The sequence below is a fragment of the Cornus florida genome, unplaced genomic scaffold (genome assembly GCF_030987335.1).
Source record: "Cornus florida cultivar Cherokee Brave unplaced genomic scaffold, ASM3098733v1 CherokeeBrave_3.0.0_Hap2_Chr05, whole genome shotgun sequence".
Classification (NCBI taxonomy): Eukaryota; Viridiplantae; Streptophyta; class Magnoliopsida; order Cornales; family Cornaceae; genus Cornus; species Cornus florida.
Genome location: NW_026775575.1, coordinates 111,680,574 through 111,696,767, shown reverse-complemented (window position 1 = coordinate 111,696,767; position 16,194 = coordinate 111,680,574). Strand labels below are relative to the sequence as shown.

Sequence of the window (16,194 nt, the reverse complement as noted above, 5' to 3'; positions counted from 1 at the left end):
ACCCTACAACAGATTTTGTAGACTGTTGAACCCTCAAAATATTTAAAGAACAATGCTTACAACAGCCATGTTGCTGATGAATAAGACTCAGATGCTCGCGTACTAATTCAGCATATTTCAATAGGTTTGCAACTCTATTTGAGGGAAGACAGTATATTTATATTTATATTTATATTTGGGGGCAGACTGGCAGGTCCTAGAAATATGTCAATAATTGAAACAAGATTCTTAATATAAAGGCATTGAGATAACTAATTTACAAGTTAAAAGTTAGGTTTAAAGGATGTTTCCTCGGGGAGGTTTCTAGTCACTTATTTTTGTGTCACTGATAATTCGTCAATGTTACGAATATATATACTGTGAGCAATTTTTGGGATTTTTGTTATGATATCCTAGTATTTAACAGATGCATTTATTTTGTGTTTATTGCATATGTCTCGAAAGTCCGTGGGTTAGTGCCTCCGGTGGACTTTGGAGTGCCTCGCTTTGACTTTCTGCATCCACTAATTTAATTTCTAACACTTCTTGTCTTGAAAAAAAAAAAAAAAAAAAATTGTGTTTATTGAGGTCTTTCAAATGATTGGTTTCCTGTGAGGGGTTTAAGACTTGTACTTTTCGGGCTCAGGGCTATCCTAGTGCTGTCTTTGTTTTGTTTTGACAATCGTTTCTGTTGTGTTGTGCATTTTTCCTCTTTGGTTTGAGTATATTTTTCTGTAGTCATTGGGTTATGTTTCCTCTCCGTTTCAGTACAGTTTTTATTTTTATTTTTTTGGCCTCTTATGTTATCCGTTAAAAATATATACATAAGTATGAATCCCGGTATCTCATCTCATCAATCAATATTCATCGTCACTTTTCTTTTAACTTGATTTAGTTTTTTCTTTTACAATTTCCAAAACCAGTTCTCTAAATATTAGAGGATCTCTTTCAGTTTTTTTTTTTTTTTTATTCAAATTTTAAAAAACAATTTAAGAAAGCTATAACTATTTGTTAAACCTTTTTAAAAGAGTCTAGGTAGAGTTTTCTAGACGTTAGCACGGAACAAAAAAAATCTAAACATCTCAAAAAGAGTAAATGATAAAATAAAAAAAATATATGTATAGATTTTATTGCAAGAATGAAAAATCTAGAGAAGCTAAAAGTCGTAGAAGTGGTTTATAATAGTTAAATTAAAAGCAAGCTATAAATACTCGAATTTAAAACTATTCCTATTTCACAAGTGTTTTATTAATGAAAAAATCTATCTTTTAAAATCGCACAAAAGAAAATTCTTTTGATAAATATATTGAGTCTCATATTACAAAATAAAATAAATAAATGGGGAATGTTCAAATTTAACATGCTGATATTCATAGACCTTTACACACTTCTGGTATTCCATCGGCTTGTTGTCCTACATGTAACAAATTCTTTCTGATAACATAAATTATCCATTATAACCTCGTTGTTCTAGTGTGAGCTTTAAGTATTGGAATGTTAAAAATTTTAGAGTCTATCGCGGAGGTAATTTGGATTGGCAAAATTTTAGGCGCTTAATCACACATCAACGTATACATGTTATCATCCACTTCGGATATGGCCCATCTTTGTGGTTGTAGGTAGCCTACGCTTGCCCTCGAACGTGTCGTGACCCCGGATAACAATTTTTTTTGACAAGATATTTATTAAAGAAAAAAAAAACTACGGTAACGAATATTAAAGATACGTAATCAAATACTGGTAATGCCGGAAACACAAACAGACCACACTGACCAATTCCAATCACCGTCATCAGTTCCAAAACAAACCTTAACCCTAACTGCATGCAAAGAACATAACATAATTCAGGCGTCCCCATGGTGCCGGTGGTGGTCCTGATCCAACCCCCACTCACGGACCCCAAACTGCAACTCTGCCGCTGCAGTCAAGAACTCGGCCGCCTGCTGGATCGTTAACAGCTCCACCACCCTCGTCACCGTCCTCAGCCGTAGATCATCCGCCTTCTCTATAATTGCCGCCAGCCGTTCCATTTTCGCATCCACAAGCAAATCCACTCCGAGGAGATCACTCGGATCGTCCTGAAGTGCGTAAAAGGTCGATAAAGTGAAGATATATATATATAGAATAAACAGATTATACTTTAAAAAACAAAAAAAAACAAAAAAAAACTAACATGGATATATATTCCCTAGCTTATTTTTGTAGTTTACATGGATATATCTCAAAAAAATAAATATAATTTTTATTTTTGCATATCCACTCCGAGGAGATCACTCGGATCGTCCTGAAGTGCGTAAAAGGTCGATAAAGTGAAGATATATATATAGAATAAACAGATTATACTTTTAAAAAACAAAAAAAAAACTAACATGGATATATATTCCCTAGCTTATTTTTGTAGTTTACATGGATATATCTCAAAAAAATAAATATAATTTTTTTTTGCATATCATAGAAAATAATAGTAAAACGTAATACAGAGGTCGAAAACGTTAAAGTGATAGAAATTGAAGAATTGTCCTTTTTTTCTCACCTGCCACTCAGACAACTCTCCGGTGATGACATTTTCTTCATGGACCGTCTCGCACTGCAAATCGCTGATTTGATGGAACTGATCCGTGGACAGGTCTCCGAGGTCGCCGGTGCGGACACCACGAATGATGTCAACCATGCGGGCATCGAAGAGGATGCCAGACTCGGTGTAGAAGAGATGGAATACGATGGTGGGTCGCCAGCCGCCAATCCAGTGGAGGGAGCGCTCGAGGGATGTGGACCACGGGGCGGAGTAGACGTAGAAGACGTCGTGCTTGGCGGCGAGTGACTTCACTCGGTAGAACTCGGCATAGTGATTCATGATCTTGTGGACTAGTTGGAGGAGGTGGTGGTTTTGTTCCGCGGTGGTGGGCCGTTTCGGGGCCTCGGCGTGTTGGTCCAAGAGACGGTGGAGCTGGTTTAACCATGTCTCATAGAAGCGGTGGAAGCTCATCATCATTTGGTGGATGATCGAAGAGAGAGAGAGAGAGAGCGAGCGAGAGAGAGGGCTAAGAGGGTTAGGGATGGGGGCTTCTTAATTTAATATATGGGTTTCTGAAAAAGCAGCCAGCTGCCAAATAGAGAAGCTAGCATGAGTGCATGGCAAACACTTGGAAGCACCACATAGACACTGTAGTTACATAACGGGCACATGGGACATGGTCATGTCGTTGGTATAGGTATAGTCGATCACTAAAAACTCAAACGGAAAATGATATTTTTTACGACAATTTCATACCGATTGAAAAACCTATATTAACCTGGCAATATATTATTGACAGTACCAAGTCTCCATAAATGCATTACATTTGGTTAGAAAAAAATTTCCTTTTGTAATCCCTCGTTTTCTTTCGCCATTTTCCTGTGTGTGGATCTGCTACACAAGGAGACGTACACAGAGCTCGAGAAAGAAAGACAGAATCTCACCAGAACTTACATAGGGCTACGTCTAAGGCAAATCTTCATTGAGATCAGGCAACAATTGGCCATGGACTGACTTATAATCTCAGGAAGAAAAGAATGGAAGAAAGATCAAAACAATCAGACTAAATAGGAAATTTCCCAGATAAGGGGTTCGCCCATTGATGCTTCTTTCTGCTTGACTCTTATAGAGTGACTTCCCTTTAGCGAACAACTGAAAAAGAAGGGACTTGAGTGATTTCTTCGCCCTTCTCTCTCTATGTAAGCTGTATATTTCCTCTATTTTTTTGCCAAAAATTCTTCTCTTTACAAAATTATTTTTTCACTAAAAAGACTGGAATGGAAATTTTTATTTTTTTTGAATTATAAACCAGTGTTGAAGCAAACAGAACAGAGAAAAAATTAACGAGTTTGAAGGTTGGTAACGTACGCAACTTACTGCGGCTGCTCTAGGGTGTTCGGGACGGAGTGCGACAGAAGAAACAAAGGAGACTTCACCGGAAAACGGGTCAGTTTTCGATGTAAATAGGGGAGTCCTAACCAAAGAACCCGACGTAATGGTTTGGAAGCAGGAAGCACAGTAAAGGTTGGTAAGGCAAGGGACTACTTGATTTGCTAGATCAGCTATTGCAATTTCACGACAATTACGACGTAGAGAGTGTGAAATTGAAGATCCGTGTGTTGCCGAAATGGAGAGAGATGCATTATTATTACTTTGTTTGGTTACTTTGGTAAAGAGAAAGAAAGAATCTTTTAATATTTATTATATTTAGATTTTAAAGTAACCCACGTTAACGAGGTTTCATAAATTTTTTTTAAAGCCGAGCAAAATAACAATACTTAAAACTCAACATATATGTAAAGTAAACATCATGGTACCTTGCAGATCACTCTCCCCAGTTCATTGGTTCATTTGGTGTGAAAATCACCAACAATTCCAAAAATGAAATTCGCTAGCAGTTAATCAAGGCTTCTAACACTTGACAACAAGTCTATGTCCAAACATGAGAATGTATGTGCTCTCTGTCAAAACCATCTGGAATCACACCAACACTTCTTCTTCGCATGCAGTTTCACATCCTCAATTTGGCGCTCTATCAAGTTCAAATGTAAGTTCAATTTTGCAATTTCAAATTGGGAGGACCTGATTCTCTCCATAAGCACTCAATGGAGAAAGAAATCAGCCATGAACCTGCTGCGCAAAGTTTGTTTCTCTTCCATGATCTTCCACACTTGGGAGGAAAGAAATGAATGGATTTTCAAAAAGAAAAAAATCAACACAGAGAGTTGTTCTGGCAAGGATTACCTCCACAATCAGAGGCCTCCTAAAATTGGGTTTTTTTAGAAGATAGCATATCTTCAAAGCGTATCCTTATGGATTGGAACCTGTCGCCGTCTCATTGTCGACCTCCTCCTCGACCGCCGGATTACTTTCAGTAGAGGCTGATGAGAATCTCATCACCTTTGGCTAGGGCCACTCACCGGAACACGAGCTAACAACCACATTTAACGGCCGTTAATTATGGTTATTAGCTTCTCCTTTTGTTTAGGTTTTCTTGGATGGGCCGTTTTTGGGCCTTGTTCTTCTATTTGGGCTGTTTCTGGCCAAATGGCCTGCTTTGTAATCTTTATCTTATTAATATAATTTGCTGTATTCTCCAAAAAAAAAAAAAAAGAAACATATATGTAAAGTATAATTGATCAATAAAAACCTGTGTATAGTAAAATACCTTTATATTATTAATTTAGTGTAAATAATTTATTAAAAATTAAAAATAACGATAATATTTTATTTGAATAAAATAAATTAATAAATTTAAATACATGCAGTGTAAAATAATTATTTTATCTAATTTATATAAAAGTTTGTAAAATGAAATCCCTCTCCACCCAACACCACCACCAACTACATTTTCCAAACTAAAAAAACCATAAAACAAATCCAAACCCAAACCTACACGCGCGCGCACACAGATATATATATATAGCCCAAACCCTATTTTGCACTTCCAACCCATCATCACTGCCACCAAATCCAACCCACAATTATAATAATAATAATTATTATTATTTTGAAAGTTAAAGCAACTGAGCCCACAATTATCTTGATCCAAAATTAGGAGAGGAAAGTTCCATGAATGCACTAGAGCAACGCCCTTTTAATTTCATTCTCTTCCGAATTTCTCTAACATCTCTCTCCTAAGCTTGTATACCTTAATCTCTTGCATCAAAGTTGCTAATATGTAGAAGTAAGACACTATGTACATTGTATTCGAGTTTCAAAATTTTGTTTCACAAAAAATTGTAAGATTTTCGATGGTGTGTGGAGGTATTTGGCCGGAGATACCCACGGCAGGGAAAAGGAGATCGGCCCTCGACGAAGAGAGAGAAGAAAATGGCAGTGAAGAAGATCATTGGGTAGGGATTGAAACAATTAAATGCATTTTCATATCCAGACCAATTAAACAAATAATTTTCACCCATGACCAAATTTCTTGCTAGCAAGAATGAGAGGTGTTAGAGAGAGAAGAGGACTTACAGAGATAGAGACGAAAGATAGAAAATTAGAGAGATCGGAAATTGTCAATCTGATGCGCTGACGGAGCGTGTAGAGAGAGAAGAGTAGAGAGAATATGTGAAGTTGACGTGGAAAGATAATTGCTGAGGTGTAATTTTTTTTTAACAGATGGATGCTAGGATTGTTTGTGACCATAGCTGAGGTGGTGCACCCGAGGCTACCTTATAAAAGAGAAAAGACGGGCAAAATAGAAATAAAAGGATAAAATCAAAATTTTAAATTTACTTTTTATCAAAAAGTGATTAGAGGTGTTTATTTTTATATATATTTTTAATATTATAGACTGAAATGCACAAATTTAAAAAGAAAAGACTCGTTGTGCACATAATTTCAAGAGATTTTATCAATAGGCTGTGGCCTAGCGATACAAAATTCCTACTTTTTAAAGGAAGGTCAAGGGTTTGAATTTTAGTGAAGGCACTATGTTTGAGTCCCAACTAAAAAAAAATATTTTATGTACTCAACCTTATAAATATATAAATTGGTCCATCGTTTGAAAAGAAATTGCTCAAAATTGACCAACGAATATTTTGATTCTTATTATTCAGACCACATGGTATTCATGATTTAGAAACAGCTCAAAATGAATATGTTAGATTTTTATTGTTCTGACCACCAATGACATGATATTCCCAATTTATCCAATACCTACTTACAAGCGGGCCGACCCAAAAACTATTATCTGCTGGCCGAATTACTTGGACTAATTACATAAACTCTCTAGTTAAATTTCATTACACTTACATTGGGCAAGTGTTTTTTAAATTCATATAACAAAATTACAAATAGACTTTTTAAATTAAGTTAAATTATATGGACATTCTCTATGGTTATCATAATTACAGAAATTGGGTAAGTGTTTTTTTTTTTTTGCTCCACAAGTATTTAACAAAAGTATGCTCACCACAATTTGACAAGATATTCACATCAGCATGCACTATTACTGAAACTAAAGGATCAATTTGTTACATAATAATATTTTAGGATGTATTGTATGTATACTCTACTTTTTCTCGGTAAATTATTCCTTATTTTTCTTTAAAAAATGAAATAAGTTAATTGTTTTTTAAAAGCATTCTCAACTTATACAACTTTTCAAAACAGTTACTTCTACAGTACTTAATTTTTGAAAATAATTTTTAATTTTGTTTATTAAAAATTTTAAATGGATTGCATGTTAGAAAAATAAACTAATTATATCATATTATTAATATCCTTATTGTTTTTTTTTTCTTAAAAAATAATGCAATCTGGTAGTAGTAATTATAATAGTTGAAAAACAAAACATATTAGTGATAATTTTTTGTTATTAGAAAAATAGAGTTTAAAAAAAATAAATAAATAAGTTACTTTTTTTGCTGCTAGAGTTGTGCGCTTGGGTGCTGATACCCCTTTTTTTGCTGCTGTAGTTGTTTGCTTGGTTGCTGATACCACTTTAGAGTGTGTTGTGTTTGGTTTTTTGAGGATAGAAATAGGTAGTGGCTGAGTGTGAGGTGCAGGGTGATGATCATGAGGGTTGTAGGAGGGTGGAAGGAAGGGTGGTTTGAGGTGGTTGGGTTGAGGGTTACGGTAGGATGGCCGGCTGGTTTTAGGAGCTCTCATTCTTCAAAGCTTCAACTTGTTATTAATTTCCTCGAGTACCCAATACCTGTTTATGGCAGTGCAATTCCGTAGCGGTAAGCCTTCAAATTCCTTTAAATTTTGGAATAGCCAAGGTTGCCTTGAGATATGTTTTGATGGTATGCTTATTTTCGCTATTTCGTATATCAAAGCAATTCCTTAACATAAACCTTTAAATACTTAATAAATACTTCATATTATCCATTTTTTTACTCTTCTAAATATTTTGATGGGTTCAGATCATCATGATTTTAAAACGCTTTATTGAAATTACATTTCATCATTTACCTTCTTCAAGCAATGTGGGATCATGACACTTTTTTTTTTTAAAAAAACCTCGGATCATGACAACCGTAACCTGTCAGTGTGGTTGCTAGTATGCTTATACTGGAGTAGTACCAGGATTAGTGCATGATCTCCTGAAAAGTATGGCCTGGCGAACAAAAAACGGATAATATTGTATCAGGTACGATGAGAACTATTACAAATGGTATGAGAGAAATTCAGCCGAAAATGTTGCCAACAAGAACGTTGGGCACATGAGGTGATTGTGATGACTTTTGTAGGTGGGTGCAAGACACTGAACGAGCTATTACATTGGCATGTTACAAGTTGATCCCACATTGAAGACGGTAAATATGAAATGTTATATGTAAGTTCAACACCATTTTTAAACTTGTGATGACCGTAAATTCATGAGAACTTGAGAGTTAAACGCGCTTTGAAAAAATCACATTATATTTCAAGAAATCTAGCTAGTTAGCACTTTCTAACTTGTGATTATGTTTAGAACATCTAAAAAAAATATTTAAAGTACTTACCAAAAAAAAAATTCTAGATCTTATTCTAAAAATTGATAACGAAGTGACCATAAATACGAAAAAATACTATCCCATAGCTATTTTATTAAAAGAATTAAATTTTCTGAAGAAAAAAATATCAATTATTCCATAGTATAATTGCGATAATTATATTGAGTGTTTATTTTACTTACTAAATTAATATAAAAGTTTTTTTTTTTTTTTTTTTTGGGTAAATCAAAGTATAAAAGTATTTTTTTTAGTTATATAGGAGAGTATGAGAGCAATTTATTTCTAGTATTCCGTATTTTTTAGTAACATGGGATAATATGGTATAAAGTGCAAATACTCTAAAAAAAATTTTTAAAAAAATGAAAAATAATAGCACTAGTTTTGGAGAAATAACAGTTTGCTCGCAGAGGAATACAACAACAACTGTATCACGTCACTCACATGTTGTAAAATTATCTGTGAACCAGACATACACGTGTTGTTGTAAAAGGAGAATGAATATCTGCGGACATCCACGTGTTGAAACAACCGAATGCATGCAACAACTGTTGCCGTGCATGTTTGTCTATGTATTATTTTTTAAAAAAACCCATAATCAGTAAGAAAAAAAACAAAAAAATAACATTCGATATAAATCACGAAACACTACGAGTCTGAACACTACGAACTTACTCGTGTAAACTATGATTTGAACTCATAATCAGTGGGCGGACTTTTCATTTCATACGGAATAATTTTTTTTAGACAAATTTTTTAATAATTATAATTGTGTCCCAAGTTAACTAAAATCCTGTATAAAAAATAATAAAACCTCCATAAGTTTATCAAAATTCTAAGGAAAAAAAAAAAAATTGATTATTATAGTTGTGCCTTCACTAATCTTCTTAAAAATTCTCTCTCTAAAAAAAAAAAATTAAAACACGTCTGGTGCCAAAAAATAATAATTATAAAATAAAATAATTGATTTGCTATTTTATCTTGATTCAAATTATTTGTTAATGGATGTCTCTGAAGTCTCTGGCTGGCGGATACGGCTCGTGATAGGATATTAGACTCAACTTAAAGCAACAATGCATTTTTTTTTTTTTTTTTCTTTGTAAAAGCAACAATGCATTTAAACACCGTTTATTCCGGTAACACAAACTACTACAGTATTGTTCCTTTATTTTATTGTCCCTGACACGAAACAAACCCTAGCCCACCCCTAACTTCATACAAACAACAGACCACAACATAATTCAGGCGATCCAATTGTGACGGTCGCGATCCAGTTCCACCCCCAAACCACGGGTCACAAAGTGAAACTCTGCGGTCGCAGTCAAGAACTCTACCGCTTGCAGCGGCGTTAACAGCTCCACCTCTCTCTTCAGCGTCGTCAGCCGTAGATCATCCGCTTTCTGCAGAATCTCCACCAGTGCTTTAGTGTTCCCATGGGAAGCCAAATCCGGCAAAAGTAAACCAACCGCACCTTCCTGGAGTGAAGTAGATAAAATAATAATAATAATAATAATAATAATAATAAAATGAAGATACATATATAGAAATGTTGCTGAATGATTTTATAGTTAAACGTAAGTACTGAAAGTGAGAAGGAGAAGAAAATAAATTTTCTTTTATTTATTTTATTACGTTATAAAGATAAAAATAACAATATATATATATATATATATATATAACATGAAAACTTAATCTAAAAATTTAAAGAAAAAATCACTTTTTTGTATTTAATTTATAAAAGAAAAATAAAAAATTACTAAAATCTTTTTCTTTTCTTTTTTTTTTTTCAAAAAAGAAGAAAAGCAAACCGTTTGTAAATTCTTTTTAAATCTTCAAATTATTATACAACTGCACTTACCCAAGAAAAAAACTATACAAACTGCAAATACTGAAATATATAAATGTCAGATCTATGGGAGGTTCGAGTTCGAGCCAAAACAGTTGTGTGTGTTTGATTTAACATTGTATATTATATATTACGTTGTTGGAAGTATAGTGGAATTTTTTTTTTCACCTGCAACTCAGACAAGTCTTTGGTGATGGAATTTTCTTGACGGACAGTCTCACACTGCAAATCGCTGACTTGCTGCAACTTACCGGGGGACAGGTCTCCAAGGTCGCCGGTGTGGATCCCATTGATGATGTCGTTGAAGCGTGAATTGAAGAGGGAACTGGACTCGGTGTAGACGATGTGGAAGACGGTAGTGGGTCGGCAGCCGCCGATCCAGTGGAGGGAGCGCTCTAAGGAAGTGGACCACGGGTTGGCAAAGACGGAGAAAACGTCATGCCGGGCGGCGAGTGATTTGATTCGGTAGTACTCGGTATAGTGAGCCATGGTGTCCTGGACGAGTTGGAGGAGGTTTTGGTTTTGTTCATCGTCGGTGGGCTGTTTGGGGGCCTTGGCTAGTTCGTCCACGAGGTTGCGGAGGTCGTCGAGCCATGTCTGGTAGAAGCGGTTGAAGCTCGTCATTTTGTGGATGATGAGAGAGACAGAGAGAGGGGTTAGAGAGAGAGAGAGAGGGGGGATGAGGTTGCTTTTATAGATGGGTTTTAATTTGAAGGGATTATTACATATAAATGGGTTTAGTGATCTATATTTATCCATATATTATAAATGGGTTTAGTGATCTATATTTGTGTTTGACCCAAAAGTTGAGGTGGCATATGAAAAAATATTGTTTCATATTTCTAATGCCTAAAATACCTTCTTCCTATTTTATGTGTTACCTAAAATGCCCTTTTCTACAATCTGCAAACCCAAATGAAGAAGATACAGGGGGCGGGGCACTATGCCGACTGCAGCGGATGAAGCCAGTCGGTGGATCACGAATGGGGGATAATCTGTCCAGCGAGCATGGTGGCGAGGACGGCTGCGGAGAGAACGGGTCCGGTCGTGAGAGGAAGGCTTCGGCCGTGAGAGGAACGGCGGCCGGCAATACAGAGCCGGCGATGGGCTCGAATGGCAGTGAGGAAGGGCTGGCTGTGATGGCGGCTTGGGCCGGAGGTGGGGTGACGACGAGCAGTGGCTTACGGTCGGCTAATGAGATGGTTGGTTTGACTGTAAATGGGTTTCTTTTTTAATTTTTTTTTTTTTTTTTAACTTACTGTATAACAGAGTTGGAAGAAGATGCATGCGTGTATATATATATATATATATATATATATATATATATATATATATATCTTTTTGAATTTTTTTTTTTTTCAAATCATAAACCATGTTTGATTCAATTGATTTTGCTCAAATTGAATCCATAAAAAGCACAGCAAGACAAATAATTGTTGATTCACACAAACCCAGTTCTTATTTTTCATCTCCATAAACAAACAAAACAAAACCCCCAGTTCTTAGTTTTTACAATTTATGATTCATAAATATGTTTGGAAATTCAGAACCACCGCCTCGGATATACACATTTTGGGTGTCAATTATGTATGTATGTAAATAATCCCAAAATCCACCTATTTATGTGTCTTGGTCTACAAAATTTTCTAGAGAGAAAAGGAGTTCATACGAGGCCAAAGAACCAGGCACCGCCACAACTAATAATCATAATTACCACCACAAGAATTGGTCGAAGTAGTAAATTTTCGACGAGCATGGGTTGCTGCTGGTGCGACCGAGCGTGTGCACAAAATAATGCACAACACTTTAGGTTTAGAAATAATGTCAAGTGGGCACCATATTTTAAAATTTATAAAACCACTAAACACTTATACTATGGAGTATGAAGTGAGCAGGGATCGTCCCAAGAGATCTAAACAATTATAGGTTTTCCAGAATTGAATTATACTTTAGTGCTTCTGTGATTGCCAAAAGGGTTTTGTTTGTGATTAAAACTAATTTTAAACTAAATGATTGCAATAAAGAAATAGAGTTTAAGAGATTGGAAAGAGACTTAGGGTGTAGGATTCACCACTAAGCACATTCCCTAACTCACTCACTTTCAACTAATTGGGGAAATAATACTATGTAATCTATATGTAGCTAACAAGAGCAATGAAAAGTGTAAACCATCAATTTCAAGCATGAATCAACTACCTAATGACAATTAAACTAAGTGTAGTGCAATTCACCCATTCAAAGCATGATTTATCAATCCAAGTTACAAATTTAACACACATTAATCTAGAAGATAATGCAATTGTGACAAAAAGTATGGAATTCAAACATAAGTATGGATGGTCTACTTACCTAATAATTGAATTGCAATTAAATTAATTAAACTTAAATTAAACTAATTAAACATGAATTTAAAACTAATTAAACAACAAATTAACCTAAACATGTAGTACCATCCATCAAATGTAAGCATTTTTCATCAATTTGAAACACAATTACAACTAAGCAATACCATGCATAGCCATCACAAGAATCAATTAACAAAGAATTCGTGTGTAAAATTTGTTTATCAATCAACCGCACATAAGACAATATGAGATTAATACAGATAATCAATTGGAATAATTTAATTCATAATATTCAAGACTATACACTAATTACATAAATTAATCCCCAAAAAGTATGAAAAGAGAGAGAGAATAGGTTACATGCTTAGGGTTTATCCAACCCTAAGTAGAAGAATCAGCCACTCATGGTTGATGGAGTCGAAGATAGGACAATCCCCATCATCTGCTTCATCTTCTCTGAACTTTTCTTCCAAACCCTAGCCTGTTCTTCTTTTTCCCTTTCTTCGCGTGTTTTTCCAGAGAGAAAATACGATACTACGATACAGAAAAAAAAAAAAAAAAAAAACTCTTTTTTTTTTCTCTAATAATCTTTACTTAAATAAAAACTAAAACTAACCCTAATCTAATGGCTCACTGGGCCTTAAGTAACAATCTCATTAAAGCCCAACAGTTCCCAAAATGAGCCCAAAAATTAAATAAAAACTGTAATGTTGCTAAGTCCTGGGGGATCGATCCCCCACCCTGGGGATCGATCCCCCCAGAGTTGACAAATTCCTTTAAGCCTTATTCAGCTCCATTTTTGTCCCGGGCTATTTGGTTTGCTTCTCCATCTTTGGAAACATCATCAAAGGCCCGAAATTGACCGCTTTGTGCCATTGTCTGAAAATCTTTGCTTAACTCCAAAAAGGCTTAATTGGACCGTTCTTAGCTCATTTTAACTTTATTGCCCTGAAATACACATAAACATAAATTAGGACTAAAACATAAAATTAAGATAGATGCAAAGACTAAAATACCTTAGCTTAGGTGCTGAAATGTGCAACATTTAAGCACTTATCACGCCCCCAAACTTAGATATTGCTAGTCCCTAGCAATAAACTACAGCATGGAAATGAAACAAACATATATACAATTATGAACTAATAAAGCAAATAAAGATAACACCACTTTCGTAGGGATCACGGTTGCATTTAGCATATGTAACAAGCCTTTTAAACCCCTAGGTTACCCCTAGTGGACGAGTGAAGTCTCGTGAGGGTTTGCAGAAATGATACCCACAAACATCAACAGTTCTTTCTTACTTGAGAAGCAACGACATATATCAAATAAGTGTTTAAAGTAAACTACTTCAAGTATGCAAATTTCTGCCATTTCTAAGCTATTATCAATATTTCAACATCATGTAAGCAACAATGGTCCTCCACACATCAAGCAAGTTAATCATGCAAATTGAATCAATTCTATCATCCTTTTTTAGTGAACCGGCATCAAAATGTGTTGCTATCTTAGCAAATCAAAGTAATGGCATAGCCTTACCTTCAAACTAGCATACAGATATAGTACCAGACATCAAGACATTGAATGAACCTTGTTATTCAATCAAACATTTTTTTTTATTGATTTCATTTTTTTTTTTTTTTTAATTACTTTTTTATTTTATATTATTATTATTTTTATTATTATTATTTTTTTTTATGTATGACTATGTGCAATGTCCAAGTTCATTAAGCTCTCTAATCACCCCATGTAACAAGCGTTGAGCCAACGACTCCCAAACCAGATGGTCTTAGGGCGTTAAGTGTAAAGACACTCCTAAGGGCGTAATGACTCGGAATGGCTAGGCTACGAACTCAAACTAATCATACATCTTACATTCTTCCCTTGTCTTCCTTTTTAATCAGTTGACATGTTGAAAGAATGCAGTTTTTTTTTTTTTTTTAATTTATTTCTTTTCTTTCCTTTGCAAGGTCATTTTATCAAGAATGAAAGCTTTCAAAGCATACTAGCTCAATTGGAACAAACCAAAACAATAATCAACTAAGTATGTACCCCACAAATTGAATGCTAGTGTGCGCAAGTGCAAATGTAGAATTCTAGAATCAACTCTCAAAGCATTTTCAACCAACAAGATGATGTGTACCACAAAAGCAAACATGATGTCAAAAATTAAAATTTACCCCTAAATGGCATCCTAGAGCATACAAGAAGTATTAGACTCTAACATCTTGTTTTTGAAAGGCACTATGCTTCAAAAGTTCAAAATCATTGCCAAATATATCTCAAATCTCAATCATGCATTTAAAGCTCAACTTAAAGTAGAATGTAACAAGGCTACTTTACCCCCAAACTTAAACTGCACATTGTCCTCAATGTGCAATGAGAACAATGAAAGAAATGGAAAGAGTATACCGTGATGGCAAAAGTTAATGACGTCCGGCAATGATTCATGACGAAAGAGGTCTTCCCCAAACTTAGATGCAAAAACCTACTAGAAAAGCCACACTAGCAACTCACATCAAATATCAAATGGAATAAGTAAAGCATACATTCCAAAACAATATAGAATAAGATGTAAAGAGATATGATATCAAGCCCTTTGTAAAAGATGAAAACATGCATAACTAAGCAGAAGGGCATAACGGGGACACATATTTTTGAAATTTTGGTGATATGTTTTTTTTTTTTTTTAATTTCAAGAATGGGATTGATCTCTCAGTTTTTTTTTTTTTTTTTTTTTTTAACACAAAGAAAAATATTCTAAACTAAAAAGAAAAAATATATACTAAACTAAAAAGAAATAAATATATACTAAAATAAATCAATTCAAATTTTTTTTTTTTTTTGTTTTTGTTTTTTTTTTTTTTTTTACAAAGGAAAAGAACATGTATATACAACCAACAAAATAAAATAAAAAAAATGGGCTAAGTTTAACGTCTCTAGCAAGACGGAATGTTACTGAAATTTTATTTTATTTTAATATATTTATTTATTTTTATCAAAAATAAATAAAGAAATAAATAACTAAAAACACTACTACAAATTCTACTTAGCCCTTTTTTTTTTTAAACATCAATGCTACTTTTTTTTTTTATCTATTTTTTTTTTTTAATAAATCAATTCAAAATATATATATATATATATATATATATATATACTTTTTAATTATTAAAATTTTTATGTTATGTTTTTAGTTTTTTTATTTTTTTGTTTTTTTTATTATTTTAATTTTTTTCTTTTCTTTTTCTTTTTCTTTTTTTTTTTTTATTTTTTAAAATTTTTTTTTTTTTATTTATGTATCAATTGTAACGGCGAAGCCAAAAGCTCGCCGGAGAAGATGAACAGCCGCGACCGCTGTTGGAAGAACCAACCGCCGGAAATCGTGGCCGGAGAAAAAGCAGCCTTGTTCGCCGGCGAATCCAAGCAGAGATCGCCAGAGAGAAACGAACCCGCGACGCCGGAAAAATGAACCCAGTTGCAACGCCGTAAAAATAGCTCAGACCCATGGCGCCGGAAAAATATAGGCCGAAACAGCCTTGATCGCCGGAGAACGAGACAGATGTGAAC

The 16,194-nt window shown here is 34.4% G+C and overlaps 2 protein-coding genes across 2 annotated transcripts; both read right to left on the bottom strand.

Moving 5' to 3' along the window:
• Positions 1–1,731: 1,731 nt before the first annotated feature.
• On the bottom strand, positions 1,732–2,965 carry LOC132308621 (protein DOG1-like 4). The gene is made up of 2 exons (XM_059806752.1): positions 2,513–2,965; positions 1,732–2,057 (listed from the first exon to the last, which is right to left on the bottom strand). Exons 1-2 carry the CDS (start codon positions 2,963–2,965, stop codon positions 1,824–1,826), a joined length of 687 nt encoding a protein of 228 aa, XP_059662735.1. The 3' UTR covers positions 1,732–1,823.
• Positions 2,966–9,680: 6,715 nt separating this feature from the next.
• Positions 9,681–10,909, bottom strand: LOC132309980 (protein DOG1-like 1). Its single transcript, XM_059808223.1, has 2 exons — positions 10,454–10,909; positions 9,681–9,914 (listed from the first exon to the last, which is right to left on the bottom strand). The coding sequence occupies exons 1-2, from the start codon at positions 10,907–10,909 to the stop codon at positions 9,681–9,683; spliced, it is 690 nt and encodes a 229-aa protein (XP_059664206.1).
• Between the last annotated feature and the right edge of the window lie 5,285 nt (positions 10,910–16,194).